The sequence below is a fragment of the Salvia splendens genome, chromosome 4 (assembly GCF_004379255.2).
Source record: "Salvia splendens isolate huo1 chromosome 4, SspV2, whole genome shotgun sequence".
NCBI classification, from domain to species: Eukaryota; Viridiplantae; Streptophyta; class Magnoliopsida; order Lamiales; family Lamiaceae; genus Salvia; species Salvia splendens.
Window position 1 is genome coordinate 32,712,789 of NC_056035.1, and position 23,103 is coordinate 32,735,891.

The 23,103-nt window shown below is 38.8% G+C and overlaps 1 protein-coding gene across 2 annotated transcripts; it reads left to right on the forward strand.

Moving 5' to 3' along the window:
• The first annotated feature begins 17,300 nt into the window (after positions 1 to 17,300).
• LOC121801437 (probable protein S-acyltransferase 14) lies at positions 17,301 to 20,576 on the forward strand. Of its 2 annotated transcripts, XM_042200923.1 has the most exons (7): positions 17,301 to 17,708; positions 18,425 to 18,635; positions 18,728 to 18,819; positions 19,131 to 19,254; positions 19,327 to 19,412; positions 19,758 to 19,823; positions 20,066 to 20,576. In XM_042200923.1, the coding sequence occupies exons 1-7, from the start codon at positions 17,499 to 17,501 to the stop codon at positions 20,189 to 20,191; spliced, it is 915 nt and encodes a 304-aa protein (XP_042056857.1). In that variant the 5' UTR covers positions 17,301 to 17,498; the 3' UTR covers positions 20,192 to 20,576. The 2 variants fall into 2 exon arrangements, with proteins under 2 accessions (XP_042056857.1, XP_042056858.1); XM_042200924.1 differs by lacking the exons at positions 19,758 to 19,823; positions 20,066 to 20,576 and adding an exon at positions 19,516 to 19,751.
• Positions 20,577 to 23,103: the final 2,527 nt, after the last annotated feature.

Consider the following 23,103-nt stretch of genomic DNA (forward strand, 5'->3'; position numbering starts at 1 on the left):
ACCTGTCAAAATCAAATCGACAATTAATTAATAGGGTTTTCATCTCTTTAGATTTAGGGTTTATAAGCTTAAATGAAAGCCACGCGATGAAGCAAACCCCCCCATTAGCTGCTTGCGTGAAGCAAACATGCTTTTTTATTTATCTCGTGAATTCGCCTTAACACAGCTCATTTTGCATCTCTTTTATTCAACTAATTAATAAATCGATCTATCATCTAGATCTACACTTCACATTTCATACAAAACATTTTAAAATCTGATTTGTGATGGATTGAATCGAGCACTCTAAAGACTAAAAAGCGACTAATTTAAAGTTTTTCTATACCTTTTTTCGATGATGAAAAGGACCTTCTACACCTCTATGGCTCTATATCATCAATCCTTTCTTTATATACAGATACCATTCCCCTCTCTCTCTCTCATCACATTCTCATCTCCTAATTAATTTGTATTTTGTGAATACAAATTATTAACTAGTACGCTAGTGTGGCCATAGAGTTTAATTTCGATGTATAAAAACTATTGGTGCCTCGTGTGAAATGCTAAACCGAACTCATTATTTACAGTATTAAAGACCATTTTGACTGGTATGTGTTCACTTGTGTCATAACCAAGATTCGCACTTGAGGCGGCTTAATTAACTGAAAAACGAAGAAATAGACACTTGTTTTATGTCAATTATCTACCGTGCGAAAAATGTAGTATCGTTAATCATTACTCTCAATATATTTTTATAATAAAATTAAATATTATTCTATTATACTAGTAATAAATACTTATCTCTCCGCCATTAATTATTCTATTTGGGATATACACAAATATTAAAAATATGAAGAAATATTAATGAAAAGTTATAGGAATTTGAGTTTTACTTTAACATATGACTATATAGTTTAAAATGCGACTAAATGAGTCAACGGAATGTGGTGCATACTTATTAAAAATATTACAAGCGAAATATGACATATAACAAGGAATATTTTAAAATGGAAAAATAAAATATTAAATGAAGGAGAGAGTAGTAAAAAAAATTAATGGAAGGTTTACATGATTGAGTACGTGCTAACAACTTTTATTCCATTTTCAAGTTCTGGCTTAACAAATCTATATGGCTAAAGATAGAAATTATTTATATAATTGAATAATTTTTTCAAATAATCAACACTGCATAAATATTGTCGACCTCGAAACCTCTAGAATTACTTTATTGTAGAAATAAAAAGGAAAAATAACGCGTGACAGGTATGAAGGCATGAACAAATTAAAGGAAAACTAAGTATCAAACTCTTGTAACAAATAAGAGATGGTTTTCAGTGCCAACCACCAACCATTCTGTCTTTAGATGAATTTTAGTGTAGAAAACATTAAATTTATAACTACTCAATACGTGGATTAACTGAATATATGTAGTGAAATGATGACAATTCTACACAAAGTAATTTTATTTACAAAAGACTAATATATTTCTTCTATATATTATAGTACTATATGTATATTTTTTTTGATGCATTATAGTAGGAGTACTATATTAATTATATATATATAAAGGAGAACGATAGGGTTCGGCAACCAAAGTCGTGAGGAAACCACTTATTAAATCTCTATATAAACTTTTAAGGCTGGATTCGTGCATAAGTTGAAAATGCAGATAAAACTATATGTTTTTAATTAATTAATTATATTTGTGGAATAGATGTAAATCCTTCAAAATTTTCGGTGTATATAAGAGTGTAATTTGCAGAATCTCGTAGCCAGTATCATGTATTAAGTATATATTTCCTGCTTAGTGCTCACATTAATCTTCGTAATTGAAGACGACATGCCAGTCTAATGCATAAAAAAAGACAAAATAAAATTATTGTTTATTAGTATGCATGCCAAAAGGTTCGAATAGAAGCAAAAGACAAAAAGGTTCAGTGTCATAATACTCAGGGTATATAATGTTTCTCAATTCGAGAATTTTATGATGCAGATACAACATTTTTAGTGCAAATTTCTTGCATATATAAACCACGTGAATTATATACATAAATGTACAAATAACATGTTTTCCCATTAAATTTTCAGTATTTGTTATGATTTGTAGTTGATCATGTAATATTTGGGTTATGCAACACCAGAGAATTTTAGAGTAATATCCGCCTCAAAAAATGAATGTCAAGAGTAATACTATATGAATATTCGTGTAATACAAAAATAAATGCTATTAACATTTATATCGCAGATGGAATCATACATATACCTTGTTATTTATTATTAGTATTTTCTTAATATTTTATTTTGAATCATGCATACTATCTGCATTTTGAATTTTTTCCATTTATGACAAAAGTCAACACATTTAATTACCTACATTACACTATTTCTATATTGTCCCCAATTTTATCTCTCTTTATTTAATTTATCAAAAAAAATCAAATTTTCTACATTCTGTGTTTATTATATTTTCTGAAATAAGATAGGACTAGAATTTTTAGTACTATTGTACTGCCGATTGTTCTTTCATTTTTCTCAGTAGTAATATGGAATCCAAACTGCTACACAAGATTGAATGATGATGATATCAGCGTTTTGTGTTTTAGTACAGTTGTCTCTAGTTATATTGCATTTTTCTAATCATTTTACATTACAATTACAGTTACAAGATTTAGGATTTTTGAGACTTAGGAAGCAAGTTTCATCGCTGGCAAATAACTACATTGAGTGGGGAAATCCTTCATGACATATATAATTTGTGAAGAGGAATAGAGACAGACTAAACACAGTGATATTTTGAGAACAATACATCAATATTACAATGGAGAAGTTTTCATTTCAGTTTAATTATAACTATGCACAAGAGCATTCACAGCCATATCACTAAATTCATCTTTCATATTTCAAGTTTCGCCTCACTTTTTACTTAATTTATTACTCCCTCCGCTCCCCATTAATTGTCCACTTTGGTTCTGACACGGATTTTAAGAAATGTAAAGAGCGTGGGTTGAAAAAAGTAAATGGAATATAGGTCCCCTTTTGTATATAGTTTTATAGTAATAAACTGTGACTGAAATGAGTTAATGATAGGACTTATGGTAAAATATGAAAGTGGACAATTAACAGGGACGAACGAAAATGGTAAAAGTGAACAAATAATAAAGGGACGGAGGGTGTATATATCAAGCTGTGAAACACGATTTCGATGCACCATATGTCCATATTAGAGAGGATATAAATTAAAATAATTAACTATATAGTTAATTGTCGAGAGAGTGAAGTGATTGATGATGAGATCTCAATATTATTTTAGATTAAATAAAGTTTTATCAAGTAAAATTACAAAAATAAAAGAATAACATTGTTATTATATATTTTAACTAATTGTTTATATTAAATCTACCAAACAACATAAAAGTAAAACAGATGTTTCTTATAATATCTACCGAATCAATTGTTTACAATAGATTATTTATCACATTCCTAGTAAACTATGCCTAATTGTATTAGCTATCGCGCGTGAACTATTGATCGGATGCTCATAAATCTAGCTAGTTAGAGCATCCGCAGCGGTGGCGGTTGGCGCCACCGCCGTCCGTGCCAGCGGCAAGGCGAAGGACCGCCACCGCTGCAACCGCGCCGCTGGCACGGCGCTGCTCGATGTATCGAGCACGTCCGTGCCAGCGGACGCACACGTGGCGGTCTCCCATTCGCCAACGGCATAGCCGTTGGTTTCAAACATTTTTTTATTTTTATTTTTTAAAAAATCGGATTTTTATTAAAAAAATCGATAAAAAATAAAAAAAAAAAATTTTCACTTCCCCAAAAAATTATATCCGTTTATAACCGTTTTTCCCCACTTTTTAATTTTTTTTTATTTTTTTTACCCCAAAAATACACACTTTCATCTATAAATACCCCCAATTTCACTCCAAAAAATTCACACTTTCACTACACAATTCTCATCATCAATCTCTCATATCCATTTTCATCTTCCTCTCACACCCTACAACACCACTATGTCCGGTAACGACGACAACCCAAGCGGCTCTCACGGTTGGAACCCCGAATGGTTCGGTTCGCAACCGTTTCATAGTCCGGAAACAGAATATTCGGCCCCTCCTCTCACCCAAGATTCGGGCGTTCCGAGTGGCTACCGGCCATACCCAATCGACGATCAAGGTGCCTCCGATGGGCGCTACGGGTGGACACCGGAGCCTAGGCCTCGCGCCCCTTCCCAAATGCCGAATCCTCCATCTCGCGCCGGTGTCCGCACACCGTACTCACCGGCGGAGATGGAAAGATTGTTCAAGGCGTACTTGGAAATCTCCGAAGATGCGGTGGTTGGAACGAACCAATCCGGCGATCACTTTTGGTGGCGCGTCTCTAGCCGGTACAATGCACACCGGCCGCCGGGAACGATCGAGCGCAACGAGAGTATGGTGCGCAACTGCATCGGTCGAGCCAACGAAGAAATTGGCAAGTTCAACGGCTATTTCATCCAGGAGTCCCGGAATGCCGGGAGCGGCCGAAGCGAGGTCGACATCATCACCGCCTCGCTGAGCACCTACCAATCCATGAACGGTAAGTCGTTCAAATATCTTAACGTTTGGCAGGAGACGCGGACGCACCCGAAGTATAAGGGAGGCATAACATCCTCCTCTAGCGGCTCCTCCAAACGCTCACGGTCGGCATCCCTATCCGACGCCGGCGAAGAAGTGGCTAGCCAACTCGCCGAAGCTAACTTGGGTAGCCCCGATGCCCAACCAAGCGGTTCCCGACGCCGACCGCAAGGTAGGAAGAAGGCGGCGGCCGAACGACGTCGCGCCGCGACTCCATCTGCCCCTGCTCCCGAACCCGCACCCTATGTTCCACCTCCACCCCCGAACAACTCGTTGTGGGCCCTTTTGGCCCAACTCAATTTGGCCGATAGGTCAACTATGACCCCCACACAACTTCAAACGCACGAGTCCATGATATTGGGTCTCCAAAAACAATTGGGGTTGGTGCCGCCGGATGCGTAGTCTTCCTCGGGTTATATTAGCCAATAATTATGTAATTTTTAATTTTTAGGAGTTTAATTATGTAATTTTTAATTTTTAGTATTTTAATTATGTAATTTTTAATTTTTAGGATTTTAATTATGTCTTTTTATTTTATTTGTAATTTGTTATTTTTATTGTGGTTTTTTTAATGAATTTTAGTATTATGAAAATGTTTTTGTGTAATTGAATTTTATATTAATTGTGCTCGTCCTTGCGGAAGAGCACAGTTGTGGGTGTTGTGCTCTTGCCAGAGAGCAGGCATGAATAGTACCGCCCGGGCCCACAACCGTGCCGCTGGCAAGAGCACGGTTGTGGATGCTCTTACAACAAGTCATTAAATTGCTAAGCTGTATTGATGTAATTTTCCTTAGTCTTTTTTAGAGTGTCCACAATGGGGGAGCCGCGGCCCGGTGCGCGGCCCCCCATTGCAGAGAGCCAAGAGGCGGGGCGCAGGGCCGAGAGCCGAGGGCGAGCCGTGGCCGCGGCCTTCATGCGGCTGAGCCGTGTGAGCCGCGGCCCTCCATTGCAGCGGGCCGCGTTTTGCGGCTGGGCTGTGGATTTTAATTTTTTTTTTTGTAAATTTTGAAAATTCTTTATAAAATACTACACTTCCATTCCATTTTTCCAACTCCATTTTACTTCCATTTTCCTCCAATCTTTCCAATATTTCCTTCCAATTTCAATTCAACCTTGCAACTATGGATTCCGACGATGAACAATTCCAACAAGCGGTAGATCTGGAGTTCCAAAACCTTGTTGCAGCGGTGCAACGTGAAGCCGACGAGGCGGAAGATGCGGCGGAGGCGGCGGCTGAGGCCGCGGCGGCGGTGGCAGTCCCTCGGCCATTCTATCATCGGCGGTATTTCGACCGTGATCATGCCGGGGCTGACCGCCGGTTGATGGAAGACTACTTCAACGAGAACGCCCGTTATCCGCCAGAGGTTTTCCGTAGGCGATTCAGAATGTCGCAAAATCTCTTCGTCCATACAGCGACGTGTTTGGTGCAGCGGTTCAAGTGCTTCAACTTGCGATAGATGCCACCGGCTGACCCGGCTTGTCGACATACCAGAAGTGTACGATGGCAATTAGGCAGCTTGCCTATGCCGGGCCCGCTGACATGTTCGACGAATACCTACAGATAGGCGAAACGACTGCCCTACAGACGTTGAGGCAGTTTTGCAGGGGCATTAAGGATATCTTCAAAGGGGAGTATCTACGGAAGCCATCGGCCGATGATTGCCAGAGATTGATTGATATGCACGGGACTGCACATCATTTTCCAGGGATGTTGGGGAGCATCGATTGTATGCACTGGGAGTGGAGGAACTGTCTGGTGGCTTGGAAGGGGCAGTTCACTTCTGGTTTCAAAGGCAGACATCCCACGATGATTCTGGAAGCCATTGCTGATTACCGATTGCGAATCTGGCATGCGTATTTTGGGGTCGCTGGATCGAACAACGACATCAACGTTCTACGATCGTCACACCTGTTCAATGACGAGAGCCGGGGTGAGGGTCCGCAAGTTAGATTCATGGCCAACGGCACTCAGTACAACATGGGGTACTATTTGGCCGATGAGATATACCCTCGCTGGCCCGTGTTTGTGGAGACGATCCAACAACCCGTTGGGCCGAAGCAAACCTTCTTCGCGAAAAAACAAGAGGGTGCTAGGAAGGATGTTGAGCGAGCTTTTGGTGTACTCCAAGCGCGATGGGCCATTATACGGTGTCCGGCTCGACAATGGCACGAAATTGATGTCGCAGACATCATGACTGCATGTATCATATTGCACAATATGATAATAGATGACGAAGGAGTTGTTGCAGAGCGATGGACACCGGAAGATGGTGCTAGTTCGAGCTCGGGTATTGCCATGGAGCCCCTGCAGATGGGTGTACCACGTAGTAATGAATACTTGATCCAGCGGTACACCGATATGCGGAGCCAAATATCGCATACATCACTGCAGGCTGATATGGTTGAAGAGGTCTGGAACCGTAGAAGGGGCGCCGCAGAGTGATATGGGTTTTCAGGTTGTTGTTTTTAAATTAGAAAACTTTCGTTGTATAATTTCCTATTTTAATATAATACAACGAAGTTCTTGTTACATTTTGTTTTTAGGTTGTGAATTTTTTTATTTACAATTCAAATTATTTTATTTTAATTAAATTTATAAATATCATAAATTTAAAGTCTAATAAAATTTAATATAGTTAAATTAAAAATAACATTAAAAAAAGTGAACAATTTTTTTTTTGAGAGGGCCACATTTGGTGGCCCTTGTTGTTTTTGTTAAATTTTGTTAATTACCATTGCAGAGGGCCACAAGAGAGCCACGAATGGTGGCCGGACCACATTTGGTGGCCTTCAAGGGCCACCATTGGGGACACCCTTATAATATCTGTAAACATATAAAAGTAAAGTTGCTAACTAATAAATAATGCTTGCTCATTAGAATTAAATTACATAAACATTTAATCAATATATAGATCAACATTAAAATTAAATTACATAAACATTTAATCAATATATACTATTTTTAAATAAATAATGCTTGCTCACTTTGTTCCATTCAAATAGACTAAATTTTTATTTTAGCTCGTTCCAATAAAATACTCCCTCTAGGCTCTAGGTAGGATTAGCTAGGTAAGACAAAGTATTTTCAGTTTCAAAGTTTGAATTTTATTCCTAGGACTTATAAGAAATCTTCTAAAAGGTGGTTGATGTCTTCAGTCCATGCTTTCTTGTTTATTTAGTTAAGAATTATATGTATATTTGATTTGAGGTTAAAACAAATTTCAGAACGATACACATACCATAAATCAAAATTGGAGAGGAAAAAAACTAGATATAAAAATTGAGGGATTTTAACATGCGAAATCAATGAACGTAACTGAGCTGAACGAGTTTGATGGTTATTTAATTTCTTTTATTTTAGTTATAAGTTAATTAAATACAAGAGGTTATGTGATATTTTAATTGTCATTTAAATAAAATAAATTAAAAATTAGAATAAAATTTAGATGAAATAGTAAAATTTAAAGTTTACTACTCCATTCGTAACAAACTTGTTTTTTTTTTGGTAAAGAAATGCAGGCAAAGCCTGAAATTAACACAATTAACGGATGTAAGAAACACATATGCTATCATGGATCAACCAACTACGTAACCTAAAGGCGGAGTATCTAAAACATGAACTTCTCTAGAAAAGCTGTAAGCAAAATGGGATAAAAAATCTGCTGTAAAGTTACCTTCTATATGCACATGCCGTAACAAGCGTGTTTTTAGTTACAAGGTCCAGGAAGAGATTGTAATGCTTTCGCTATATGTTTAAACCAAACCTCTAACTTGGGATAAAACCGAGACAGTGTCTGATCTTCTTCATCTCCAGCTCGATCCTTTCTTTCTACATTTTTTTTCTGATAAGACAGGAATTAGTCACAATTGGCATCAATATACACCCTTGTTGCATGCTTTAAGCCTTTAATTTAGAATAAATATTTACCATTGCTTAATCAAATTAAAATAAGAAAGTACCCCATGCAGTCTTGCTAGAATCAGTTGCCTCAGTTAATTTCATATTTTGACACTTAGCATTTCCTCTTCTGTCAATTTTGCTAACTGGAGAAGCATGAGATATATATCATCATTAGAAATATTGTCAAATTGTCTAGTTATAGAATATAAGTATTACCCATCGGTTATATGACATAATCTAGCTTAGTCTATTGTAATACTATATATACGGGCTTTGTTGAGTAATGAAATATACCTACTACTTTTTTTCAACTGTAACTCTATATTTTTCCACATATCTCTATATTTTATTATTTTACATAGCAAAAAATATAAAAAAATATGGTTTATTTTCTGTTGCTCTGTTATGCTAATCCAAAAAAAAAGAGTTTATAGTATTTAATTTCATTTCGGTTTTATCGGTTATTTTAGTTAGACCGATCAGTTTGCGGTTATAACCGATAGAATTGGAATGGACTGTTTCTATAAATTTTTTTAATTACCGGTTAACCAATAATCGCCTTAATCGGTTCGGTTAGTCAATTAAACCGATAACAACTAACCGTTTTCCCAACCCTAATCCTTTTCTCTAAACACAAAACTGAATTTTGATTTTTAACACCTAAGAATGGTTTTTGAGGATAATGACGTTTAAAACTTGGAAAGGGAAAAATATTCACCCTCAAGTTAAAAGAGCGCGGCTACACGTTACCTCACCTACTTATTATAAATTGATTTAAAAATTGAAAACTCAATTTACCTAATCTTTTGAATGTAATAATAATTAACAAAGTCAATATTATTTGAAAGAATTGTTTGTTCCAAGTTTTCAATGCACGTACGGTTATCTCATCACTGGATTGAGAATATTATGGTCTCGTTTAATTAATTATGATGTTCCGGTAATTTATTGGAAAACTAATATTTTGACATGGAGGGAGTATTTACTAACTTTTTTTGGTTCTCATTACAAGTTATGCATTTTACACTTGTTTTATAGTAATTTGTACTCCTATATTTTACTATTCATTGAGTATAAATAATCTTAACTCGGTAGGAAAATCTCATTCAAAAGGTAAAGAAAAATACAAAAATCATTGGATAAGTTGAAGATGCAAATGATTCTATATTTTCAAAAATATTTTGTTTGAAACAACAAAGGTTTATAGCAACGTTCTAGTCTAGATGTTCATCGTCAAACCTTAACTGCCAACACACGTTTTCAAAGTTGTTAAGTACAATTTAAAAGTTTTCTAAATTTGACCAAGACTTATTAATTAAATTTAACGATTGAGAATTGAGAAACAAATCGAATGTTTATGGAAGTTTTCAATTTACCAAAGTTTAATGTGTTCCATTGGATAAGATAAAGATCATTTAGGCCATTCACTATAATACGGACTACACACCTGCCCTATCTTCAATTTTTGTCCGTCACGTCAGCATTTTATCATCCATTTGATACATCTGTAATAACGCAGAATATATACCAGCCCTAACTTTTGACAAACATTTTGTATTTCTTTTTTTATTTTTGTATTTTCAAACAAAATAAAATAACAAAAATAAACATAAATTTAAAACCACAATATGAAATCTTCGTGATACGGAATATTAAAAAGATGAAACTGTACAGCGCTAAAATAACTAAAAAAAAGCTACAAGCTAGTTTCAACGGTTATTATGTGACCAATTTTGTTCGTTCATTTTACTAGAGTGAGAGAGAAGTGAAATGGGGAAAGAGATTTGAAGGTGTAAGAAATGAAAGTGAAAATGAGGTGTATTTGTAGAGTGAAAAATAGGGGGAAAAAATTCATAAAATCATTGTCCGGGGAATCTTCCGGCCTAGGGTCGTGGACTATGTGAAGGGCGAGGGCTTGGGGCGGGCATCCACTATAGTGGACGATAGTTATCATCCACTAAAGTGAGTGCCCAAAAGCATTTAATTGGGGCTATCGCCACTATAGTGAGTGCCCTAAAGCCTTTTAATTAATTGGATCATTTACGTTCATATATGAATTTTTAAAGTACTACTAAAAAATGTAGTATGAATTTAATTATTAACAACTTTCATATACTATATACTTAGCACCCTGATTAAATTCTTACATGGCAAATATAAATATAAACTTGGATAAATCGGACATTGATGAGAAGAACGATGTGGTGTATAAAAACTTCTAATTCCATCATTTTATTAAAAATTAAAAATTAAATCCTAAAGAAATGGAGTACTTTTTATTTTAATTTGACTAAAGTTCAAATACAGTCCCTTACATTTACTCTAAAAATATTTTTATCTTTTACATTAAATTTTTTAATTTTTAGAGCAAATGTAAATGACTAAATTTAGACTTTAATCTTTTAATTTTTAAATTTGATAGAAATTATGACTTTTAAAGATTCTATGTTTTGCGTTGTAAATCTCATTGTCCAACTCGTCCACATCGTTCGACATTCCAATTTCATATGCCTGGACGAAAATTGAATTTATAGAATTTTTAATTCTTTCGAGATTCATGAAAAATAAAATACATCCAAATTTGTGTGACAATAACCATGTAATGTACTACTCCCTAATTTTATGAGATTATTATACATAATCATATATAATAGGCATATCGAAAGTGTTGTTATTTATACGAGTGTATTATTACGAAATTCTAAATTAGTATGGTTTACACATTTTGGGTTTTTAAAATATGAAAATCACGTTTCAGATATACTAGACAAGGAAAATTTACATGTAGAATATCTTTGATGACAATTCTTCCCTTGAAGCAACGAAGTGTGTATGTGTCTTTTTTATTCCCTATTAGAGCATTCCCATCCGTGCTCTTGCCAACGAGCACGGATGTGGGTTCGGACCCACTTTTACTCTCTGCTCTTAGGCAAGAGCACAACACCCACATCCGTGCTCTTCTGCAAGGACAAGCTCAAGGGTCCCACCATTCTATTATTCAATTTAAATAAAAACATTTCCACAAAATTAAAATGCATTAAAAATATCCGGAATACTTTTACAAATTACAAAAAAATTAAAAATTACATGATTAAAATCCTAAAAATTAAAAAGTACATAATTAAAATTCTAAAAATTAAAAATTACATAATTAAATTCATAAAATTAAAAAAACCCACTACTCGTGGCCGAATTGTGTTCCTTGTTTCGATCAATGTGGGCTCGAGTATCGCGCATTGTGTTCCTTGTTTCGATCTTCTCGCCCACCGTCGTATGCACACCTCGGCGTGGGGGAGACCTCGCGGTTGAGCTTCCGGCTTCATCCTCGTCGTAAAAGCTAGCTGCCATCGGTCATTCGTCAGCTATATTTTTCACGTGTTGTGCAAGATAATACACGTGTACATGATGTTGGCGATATTTTTCACGTACCACAGCCGAGACGGGGCCTTCACAATGTTGAATCGGGATTGAAGGACCCCAAAAGCTCTTTCGACGTCTTTCCGAGTGAACTCTTGATGCTGCGCAAAAAGAACCCGTCTCGGGTCTTGCGGGTTGCTGAGCGTCTTCACGAAAGTCGACCACCTTGGGTAGATACCATCGGCGAGATAGTAACCCACGTGGTATGCATTTCCGTTGACGGTGAAGTCGATCGTTGGTGCTACACCATTCAAAACATCATTGAAGAGTGGTGAAGAATAGAGCACGTTCAAGTCGTTGTTGGATCCGGCAATACCAAAATATGCATGTCAAATCCATAGGCGGTAGTCGGCGACCGCTTTAAGGATAAGTGTTGGGCCGCCGCCTTTGTGACCGCTTAAGTGTTGCCCCCTCCAAGCAGTCGGGCAATTCTTCCACCTCCAATGCATGCAGTCAATGCTGCCAAGCATACCGGGAAAACCATGGATTGTTTCGTGAAGACGAATCAACCGTTGGCAATCATCGGTGGTGGGTGCCCGAAGGAATTCCTCACCGAAAGCTGAACGAACGCCGTCACAAAAAATTTTATGGCAAAGGATTCCAGTTGACTCACCGACATGCAAATACTCGTCGAAGAGGTCAGCCGTTTGCCCAGTAGCAAGTTGTCGGATGGCACACGTACACTTCTGCAACGCCAAGAGACTTTGCCGACCGGTTGCGTCTGTACTTGTTTGAAAGTATTCAACACGGGCGGATAATGTGTTAACAATACGCATAAACAAGTGTTTTGACATGCGAAAACGGTGCCAAAAGTAATCTTCCAGAAACAGCGGCTGGTCGGAAAAATAGTCGGCAACGAACCTTTCATTGGCTCCCTCCCGGTCACGATGGATGTAGCGGCGAGTTGATCTAGTTGGGCGAGGAGGAGGGGCAGGGGTATTCGTGGTGACATAGGCTTCATAGGCGACACGATATTGTTCATAGTATTCTTGTTCTTCGAGCTCCGCTTCGGCAATGAGATTGGTGAAATCCATTTGAGAGGGTTTGAGTGAGAGAGGAAGATGTAGATAAGTTGTATGAAAAAATATGAATGAGAGATGAATAAGAGATGATTTGATGTGAAAAATGGATGATAAATGTGTGTATTTATAGATGATTTTGGGAATAAAAAATATAAAAAAATAAAAAAATTCCAGAAAAATGGTAAAAAAAACGGCCATATTTTTGGAAATCTGAAAATATATATTTTTTTATTTTTGGTATTATTTTCGATTTAAAAAAAATGAATTTCCAACGGAAATGTCGTTGGCTAATCAGAACGCGCCACGTCAGCTGCTCCCAGGCACGGACTTGCTCGATGCATCGAGCAGCGCCGCTCCAGCGGCGAGAGCGCAGCGGCGGACAGCGGGTGCCGTGCCGCTGGCACGGACGAACGGACGCCATCCTTCAACCGCTGCAGATGATCTTAGGCCATCTGCAACGCTCTCTCTTATCCATCCCTTAACATTCTCTTAAATTACTATTCTTGGGCCCCACTATACTTTTTACTCCATCTCTTAACTAAGGGACAGAACCTGCAACCATCCATCTCTTATCCGTCTCTTAACCATCTCTTAAATTACTATTCATTCATTTTCATTTTTTATTTTTATTTCCAACAAATTCAATTAATAAAAACACATTTCATTAAATAAAATAAATTTACAATATAAAATTCTTAAAAAAATAAAAAAATATAATTAAAAATCATAAAAAATAAAAAATACATAATTTAATTTTTTCCGCTCACTCTCACTAAATTCAAAATCTTTAAAGCTCAAAGAAACAGAAAAACAGCGATGATGTGCGTCTACCGGTTGCCAAATTTTGCTCAAATGTGGTCAATTAGACCATCTTGGAGTTGGACGTGGGCGGTAGAGTCATGTGTCTTTGCTCGAATAGACAACCATTCTTGTATAGACAGATGCACTCCACTGCGAGGCGGACTACTTGCGGTAGAGCTTCCGGGGGCTTCATGGTCGAACCACTTTCCCGCTTCATGGTCGAACCACTTTCCCGCCTCAGGTCCTTCGTCTTGGACAATCATGTTGTGCAAGATTATGCACGTATACATGATGTCGACCATACTCTCCATAAACTACGTACGAGCCGGGGCTTTGATAATGTTGAAGCGCGCTTGGAGAACCTCGAACGCCCTCTCCACATCCTTGCGAGCAGCCTCCTGCTTCTGCGCAAAAAGAGCCTGCTTTGCGTTCACAGGTCTGCTGCACGTCTTCACGAAGGTTGGCCACTTCGGGTAGATGCCGTCGGCAAGATAGTACCCCATTTTATACCACCGGTTTTTAGCGATGAAGTTGATGGCCGACGCTTTACCATCCAAAACTTCGGCGAAGAGGTCGGATTGGTGGAGCACGTTTACGTCGTTGTTCGATCCGGGGACCCCGAAGTACGCATGCCAGATCCATAGCCGGTAGTCGGCAACGGCCTCGAGTATAACGGTGGGGTGGGTGCCTTTGTGGCTGCTCGTGTACGAGCCCCTCCACACCATATGGCAATTCTTCCATTGCCAGTGCATGCAATCGACGCTGCCGAGCATCCCGGGGAATCCGTGCACTTCTTCGTGAAGGTGGGGCAGAAACTGGCTATCTGTCGTGCTTGGCTTCCGGAGAAATTCGTCGGTGAAGGCTGCCCGGACGCCTTTGCAGAATTGGATCAAGCACATTCTCCCAGTGCTTTCTCCAATGTGGAAGTATTCGTCGAACACATCCGCCGTTTGTCCAGTTGCAAGCTGACAGATTGCTACAGTACATTTCTGTAGCGTCGTGTGGCTGGGACGGCCGACGGCGTCGAACCTTTCTTGGAAGAACTCTTCCCGGGCTGCCAATGCATTTGTGATGTGGAGAAATAGCGGTTTCCGCATCCGGAAACGGCGACGGAAGTAGGTATCTCCCCAAACCGGGTTATCACAGAAGTAGTCGCGTACTAACCTTGCGGCAGCTTCCTCCCAGTTACGATGGATGTAAGTCCGGGAGCGTTTTTGGGGCGGCGCGGCTTCCTCCGCCTCCCGGCGTCGATCTTCTTCAAGTGATTCTTCCATTATTTGACGCATTTGCTCATATGGATCCATTAGATCGATTAACTTTGGGGGAAGAATAAAAGAGTTGATTTGAGATGAAAATTGGAGTGGAAAGAAAGATGATTTGATAAGAATAGATGTGTGTTTGTCTGTAAAATGAGGATGAAATAGGAATATTATAGAGTAAAAAAATAAAAAATAATAAAAAAATTGGGGAAACGGTCGAAAAACGGTAATATTACCGTTTTCGAATTAAATTTTTTTATTAAATAAATCATTTAAAAAAATGATTTATTACATCAGCGTGACGAAACCCACTCGCGGGGCGGCGAGCGAGTGGGCGTCACGCATCGCGCCGGAGGGCGCTACGTCGCGTGCGCGCATGCGGCGAGACAGCTCGCGGGGAGTCTCGGCGAGCCGGACGTCTTGGCGGGATGGGGACGAGATGGGACGCTGCAACGCGTCCCGCGCCCGTCTCGTCACGGAGGGACGGGATTCGAGCCACCCCGCATAACGCGTTGCGGGTGGCCTTATACTTATATGCAATTATTCTTATAATAATCAATAATATACATATTTCTTTATGATTGTTTTGATTATTTTTTAAAAAAAAGTTTCCACTTAAAATATATTGTTACTTTAGTATCATAATAAGTTACTTTTATAATACATTTTGAAAAAATAAATCATCTTATTGCATAATAGATCATTAATACTCTCTACCCATCCCATTACTCACTACCGAACTTTCCTTTCCTACCAGGAAAAATGTGTTACGAGCTTATCAAAGCTAGAAGATGGTATAGAAGTTATCAAAGAATCAATACCACTTGCCAAATGTTACAAAGGTGAACTTCATCTCATCTCTTTTTGCTTACGGTTGGGATAGTTCTTGGCTTTTGGCACTGGTGTTGCTTTTGTCTCTTTGTTGGTGGGAGGTGTGTTGGTCGGGGTTTTGGTGTTCGTTTATTTTGTGTCTGTTTTTTTGGCTTGATGTTTGTTCTCGTTTGGTGTTTTTGTTGTTCGCTTTTTTTTGGTTCGGTTGAAACTTTTTGCTCACCGCTGTTGATGGTTTGAGCCTTTTATTTAATAAAAAAAATATATGATATATTTATCAACACGGTATTTCCCTATTTCAAAATAGGATACATGCACTTAAAAACTGCATAAAATATCACATTGATTTAATAGAATGTGTTATATTGCTAACTCATTCTTAAATTGATAACTACAACTAAATGATAGGCTTTGGATCACTAAAGCAAGACACAAGATCATACAACCACGAGTATCAATACATTGTACAAAAAATGTCAATTAGGGTATTAATGTCAATTAACAAAAAAGTTAGGTATAACTAACTTTTAAAAAATATCTCAAAACTTAATGATTATAACTATCTCAATTTAAATTATTTTTTCACACAACATATACCAAATTAAAGATAAGTTTATAAGAATTCCAACGAGATCTTCCATGCATAAATCTAAAAAAATCCTAAATTTTCATATTTTTTGCCAAACAGCTAATGTCAAACTAGATAACACAATATGCCAACCTCCTGGATCAACTTGGGATTAATTTCCCCTGTGGGCCTTTGGGCTTGGCAAGCTTGCAGACCCCGACCCGCTTGATGGCGAGAATTTACGGTCCCGACCCCGGCTGCCCCGGACCCGTCGAACGGGGGGCTAGAGAACGAGCCTGAGGAGGGGCTTGCTCACAGGCTGGTGCGCGGCTGCGTGTGTCAGGGCTAGTCTTCGAGCCATGAGGGGCTGTGTGTCAGGGTTAGCTCGCTTGCCGAATGTATCACGAACTCCGATGTGTGTGTGTGTGTGTGTCTGTGTGTAAAAAATAAACATAATATGCCAACCTAATATGTGTCCAATGTCAATATTAAATTGTGTTGACATATTCAATTTATTGTATTGATATCTTTAATAAACTATATTGACATTGCGACTCAAAACCCTAAATGTGATAGTTATTCTTATTTTTTCAATATTAAAATATGAAAAATGAAATTACACATGACAAATTATAGATCATTAGATCTCTTAATTCATATGGTCTTAAATTAGTTATAGTTAGCAATTAAAGGGTGAGTTAGTAATTGATCACACCATTTATTTAATAAAGTCAAGTAAGATAAAAGCACATAAGTTGGACAAATATGATGATTGAACTTCTATGGAAAATAATAAACAAAATTTTCAAATTCATGAAAAATACCAAAATTTAGCAAAATTTATGATTTTAAATACCAATATTCGTCTTTTAATAATCTTACTCTATATTTTTGGTAATGGAAATGCAGCTGATATTACTCGTCTGATTGTCTGTATATTTCACGATTGGATTCCATGTCCACCGTACCTGAACTCATACTCGTCAGGCGGAATCGGAATCCCTAAACCCTAACCACAATTCACAACCTCAATTCACCTAATTCTAATCCCGACTTCTGTTTCCCGTAGCTAATTTTGATTGTGTAATCGAACAATTTATCATGTATAGATCTGGTGCCGTTATGGCCTGGAACGTCTTCAAGTTCTGTACGGCGCTGCGGGGGCTCGGCTCGATCATGATCTTACTGGTTCTTGGCGTCGTCGGCGTCAGCTATTACGCGGTCGTCATCTCCAATTACGGCCCTGGACTCGCTGCCGGTGGCCTCGATTCACTCATCGCTTTCTTCGTCCTCGCGCTCTTCCATTTTCTGGTATTCAAATACAGGATTTTCGTTTTTATTTGTTTCAAAATATGATGCTATCCTGTTTGTGAAATTTTGAATTCAATGATTTGTGGAGTTTGATCCGTCCGTTTCTTCAATTTGACTCCATTGGCAAATTTAGGGGATTTTTATGAATCTTTCTTTGGACTTGATAAGTGAAATAGAATGTTCAGGAATGACCATTTTGTTTTTGATTAAATGTGACCATCGTGGAAAAAATGATTTTTATTTTTTTTTATTCATGTGGTTAAGATCTTTTAATCAGGAAGAACAGTGTGATGGTGTTAAAAACTTGTATTCTCGAAGCTTGATCAGCAAGTTTAGGAATACAAGAATGTCTACTACATTGATGATTATTGGATATTGAACTAGTCATTCTGTAAGTTGAAGTTAGTGTTCTATCTGTCTCATCGAAAGCTATCGAGATGTATTCATGCCTATTTTCTTTTTTCTTCATTGGTATCTTTGTGAGATTGTCCATTCACTGTCTTGAATCAGGTGGTCCAGAATCATATGAACTAGAAAAAGGACTATGAATTATTTTAGTTTAGCTGTTTGCTGTCCAATTTGAAGTACTGATTTATAAGTATTTTGTAACAGTGCAATACTGTCTCCTGTTTGGCTATCATTTTGAGTTTTCTTATAGAATTGGCTGCGACACAAGCAATGAAACAAAATTTCTAATAAAGTTACTTGTTCTGCAGTTGGTGATGCTATTATGGAGTTACTTTTCGGTTGTCTTTACGGACCCTGGCACTGTGCCTCCAAATTGGCGGCCAGCAGCAGATGAAGAAAGGGGTGATAATGACCCATTAACTGCTTCAGAATTTCCATCTGACACAGAGAATGGTAGAATTCGCTTTTGTAGAAAGTGCAACCAGTTGAAGCCACCTCGCTGCCATCACTGCTCTGTTTGTTAGTGCTTCTTGCATACTTCCTAGGAGATTGTTAGATTTCAATATTGGTTTTTCCATGATTGATGAGATTGTGTTGAATTTCTATCTTAGGTGGGAGGTGTGTACTGAAGATGGACCATCATTGTGTTTGGGTTGTCAATTGTGTGGGGGCTTTAAACTACAAAAATTTCCTTCTCTTCCTGGTATGATATTTTAACTTGCTGAATGTGATACTGGCAGGCATTCACCAATCTAGATGATGATGTGAATCTTTAATAGATTATTATGGTTTACAAATGCTGTTTGCCATAAGATATCTTTGTCACAACAATTTTTGTTCATTGCATTTCTCCCATTATAAGTAGTATCGTCTCCCAAGGATTTTTTTCATTTCTGGCATGGAAATGAATATGATCTGGCATTTAGTGGTTTTGTGAAGGCATTGATTTGTGATTGCATCTATACTTCATTAGATTAATGACATTGATTACATTATTTTCTTTTTTCGGTGCAGTTCTACACGTTCCTTGAGACCAGCGTTGTGACTTTATCATTACTGCCACACTTCATTCAATTCTTTAGTGATGGAGAGATCCCTGGAACTCCTGGAACTCTTGCAACCACTTTTCTTGCATTTGGTATGGTGACCTCTCCCTTTTCCCCTTTCCTGAGTTTTATATATTCTGTTGTGATTTATGTAATGTTTGCAGTCCTGAATTTGGCATTTGCGCTGAGTGTGATGGGATTCCTGATTTTGCACATATCATTGGTGTGTGCCAACACAACAACTATTGAGGTATTTCACATTCTCTTTGTTCTCATAATCAAGATTAAGAATGAGCAAGGTCTCAACCTTATGGAACAGCGCTGATAAACCATGTTTTTTATATAACTTTCAGGATATGTTGAATGTCTATCTTTACTCCAGTGCTATATTTTCCAGAGCTACTTCCTAGAACTCCTTTTTTAGTCCTTCCATCTTGGCCCTTTGGTTATATTCCTCTGAAGCATGCAATTGTTACTGTCATCTGATAATATTTTTTCTGAAATCACCTAACGTGAATTTTCTTTTCTTTCTTTATTCATAATTGGGGTTTATGTAGAAGTGATGGGATGATGTTATGTTGATTTTCTATCCTAGGCTTATGAGAAAAAGTCTTCTCCAAAATGGCATTATGATCTTGGGAGAAAAAGGAACTTTGAGCAGGTAAGGCTATAAAATTCAACTTCAGTTTCCTCCGGAGTAATAATTCCTACTGTATTTTGATGTCTCTTCGATACATGAAGACCACTAAAAGTAGTTGATTTCATTTCTTCAACATCCTTCATTTGTTTGTTTGGTATTAATCCAATAACATATATCGATAGAGTATAAATGTATAATACACATCTTCTTAAACATCGCTTTTGGTTTGCTCATATCTTATATGACTGCATGTTCTACGATAGGTATTTGGGATGGATAGGAAGTTCTGGTTTATACCTGGCTATTCAGAAGAAGATCTGAGACGTATGCCTGCTCTCCGCGGCTTTGAATACCCTACGAAACCCGACCTAGATGCCCAAGAATTATGAGATTGATGATAGCGACAAACACATGATAGATTATCAGATCTTGTTTAAAAATGCTGGTGCTGTGAGCTAGGAATTCTGTTTTTTTTTCAATATAGAATTTTTGTGGCGGCTGCCTTGTGCAGAGATATCAGCTGAGAATGGTGCAGAAGGAAAGTTAATGGGTGGGAGCTGTGATTAGATGATGATATGATATATGGTGCATGTGTGTTTAGAGAAGAAAGAGCTATCTATTCTATGATAGAAGATGCTGACTATGGTGATGTGGCAGGCCAACCCAAATTTGTTGTAACTCTTAAGCCTTGTTCTTTCCAAATGTAGATTAGTCTTACGATTATCTCTGTATTGACACATAATCCCTGTATTATAGTGAAATTCCACTCTTCAATCTTGCTCTTATTTATATATTACTACGTACTTTCGATTCTTGAAAACTTTGGTCTCGTACAAGTGTCTGGTGCTTGAATTTTCCTTGAAAATGTGTCCAAGTACCTAACCATATATACCAATAAAAGGACATGTTATAATAATATTAGTAGACTGTTTGTTTACTTTCCGGTGGCGGACTGTGTGATTTCATTAGTGAGGTCTTATGTCTAACAAGGATCCGCTACCCATAATTAGCGTGGTTAAATATAATGATGCAGTATGAGTTTATTCAGTAGCAGATCTAGAACATAAAATGGAGGGGAGTGGAATTTAATATTTAATAATTAAATATAAAATTTTATAATTTTAATATTAAACTAAATAAATCTTATTTTCCTTTTCCCCTCTGAAAGTTGAGTTAATCAAACTTGTATGTACAAAGAAAAAATGTTGATGCGACAGAAAAAATTGATTGTGTTAAATTTTAGAGCTATTTTTTAGCCCTTATTGTGGATGCACCAATGGAATTAAGATATGGGGTAGATCAGATTTTAGGATGTAAGGCCATCCGCAATGGGGCGGACGATGGCACGCCCGATGGCACGCCCGATGGCGCGCCGGCCATCGTCCGCCTCATTGCGGGTGCGTGACATAGGCCGCGGACGATCGTCGCGCCCTATACTAAGGGCGCGGAGTATAGCGCGGACGATGTCCATCGTGCGCGCCATCGTCCGCCCCATTGTGGCCTACGCGGACGATGGCCGCGGACGATAGGCCATCGGCCGCGCCATCGTCCGCCCCACTGTGGGCTACGCGGACGATGGTCGCGGACGATGGCACGCGTTTTTGATTTTCTATTTAAATCTCGTTTCTCATTCATTTGTACATACGAACATATCGACTATCTCTTTACATATTATCTCTCAACATCCAACCAAAATGAATCTCGGCGACGACACCAATAGTTCTAGTTCGTCTGAGTTGGGTAGTTCGACGTCAGAAGCATTAGATGCAGCCGTTGAAGAGGCCATGGCGGCATGCTATGCGGCAATGCAGCGCGAGGAGGCAGCGGCGGCTGAACAAGTCCATAGGCTTATTCGACATAGGACGTATGTCCGACGCGACCACCCGGAAGCTCACAGACGTCTGGTTGAAGACTATTTTGCCGATCAACCAGATGGGGCCCGACTGTTTTCCGCCGCCGGTTTAGAATGTCGCTGTACTTTTTTCTCAGCATTGTTCGGACATTGTCTTCATGTGATGAATACTTCACGTTTCGGGAGGACGGCATCGGCAAACCCGGCCTTACACCATTGCAAAAGTGCACGACTGCTATTCGCTAGTTGGCATACGGCACCACGGCGGACCTTTTTGACGAGTACCTCCACTGCGGGGATTCTACAGGCCGCGAGTGTCTGAAGCGCTTTTGTCGGGGGATAGTAGAGGCCTATGGCGACACATATTTGCGCAAGCCGACTGCCACTATTGCCAGGGTCTGATGCAGATGCACGAGACGGCGCACGGGTTTCCTGGGATGCTCGGGAGCATCGACTGTATGCACTGGCAGTGGAAGAATTGTCCGACAGCGTGGAGAGGCCAATTCACAAGTGGATACAAGGGCAGCCACCCGACGATGGTCCTCGAAGCCGTCGCTGACCATCGACTCTGGATCTGGCATGCTTATTTCGGCGTAGCCGGGTCGAACAACGACATTAACGTCCTCAACTCGTCCACCCTCTTCACCGAGCAATGTAACGGCAATGTCCCGGCCATCGAGTTCACTGCCAACAGGCGCCAATACCATATGGGGTACTACTTGGCCGATGGCATCTACCCACGGTGGCCAGTTTTCCTAAAGACGATCAGCTGCCCAATTGGTGAGAAGAGGGTTTTATTTGAGCAAAAGCAGGAGTCGGCGCGGAAGGATGTCGAACGGGCATTTGGTGTGCTCCAATCACGGTGGGCTATTGTGAAAGGGCCGGCTCGTTCCTGGTACAAGGAAGTCATCGCCGATGTCATATATGCGTGCATAATCATGCACAACATGATAGTCGAGAATGAAGGCGGAAGCATCACCGATTGGAATGAAGATGACTGTGCATCTAGCTCGTCTGACACGTCGACCGAGACACCCGATAGAGGGTTACCATTAGGCTTCAATGAGGTTCTATCTAGACAGGCCTCAATGCGCAACCAACAGGATCATGCGCAGCTCATGAGCGACATGATTGAAGAAGTGTGGGCTCGTAACCGTCGTCGCTGAGTTTGCGTTTTTTTTAATTCGCATTGTATTGTATTAATTTTTATTAAATGAAATGAAGTTTTTGAAATTCGTATTTTAATTTATTAGTTTTTTGAAATTCGTATGAATTTTGTAAATATTAAAAAAATGATGATGTGGCGCGCCATAGGGCGCACCTTAGGGCGCCCCACTGCAGGTGGGGAGGTATGAGGATAAAACTGATGACGTGGCGCGCCTTAGGGCGCCCAAATGCTGATGCCCTAACTGATGAAAAAAAAGATATAATACCTCCTCAAATATCATT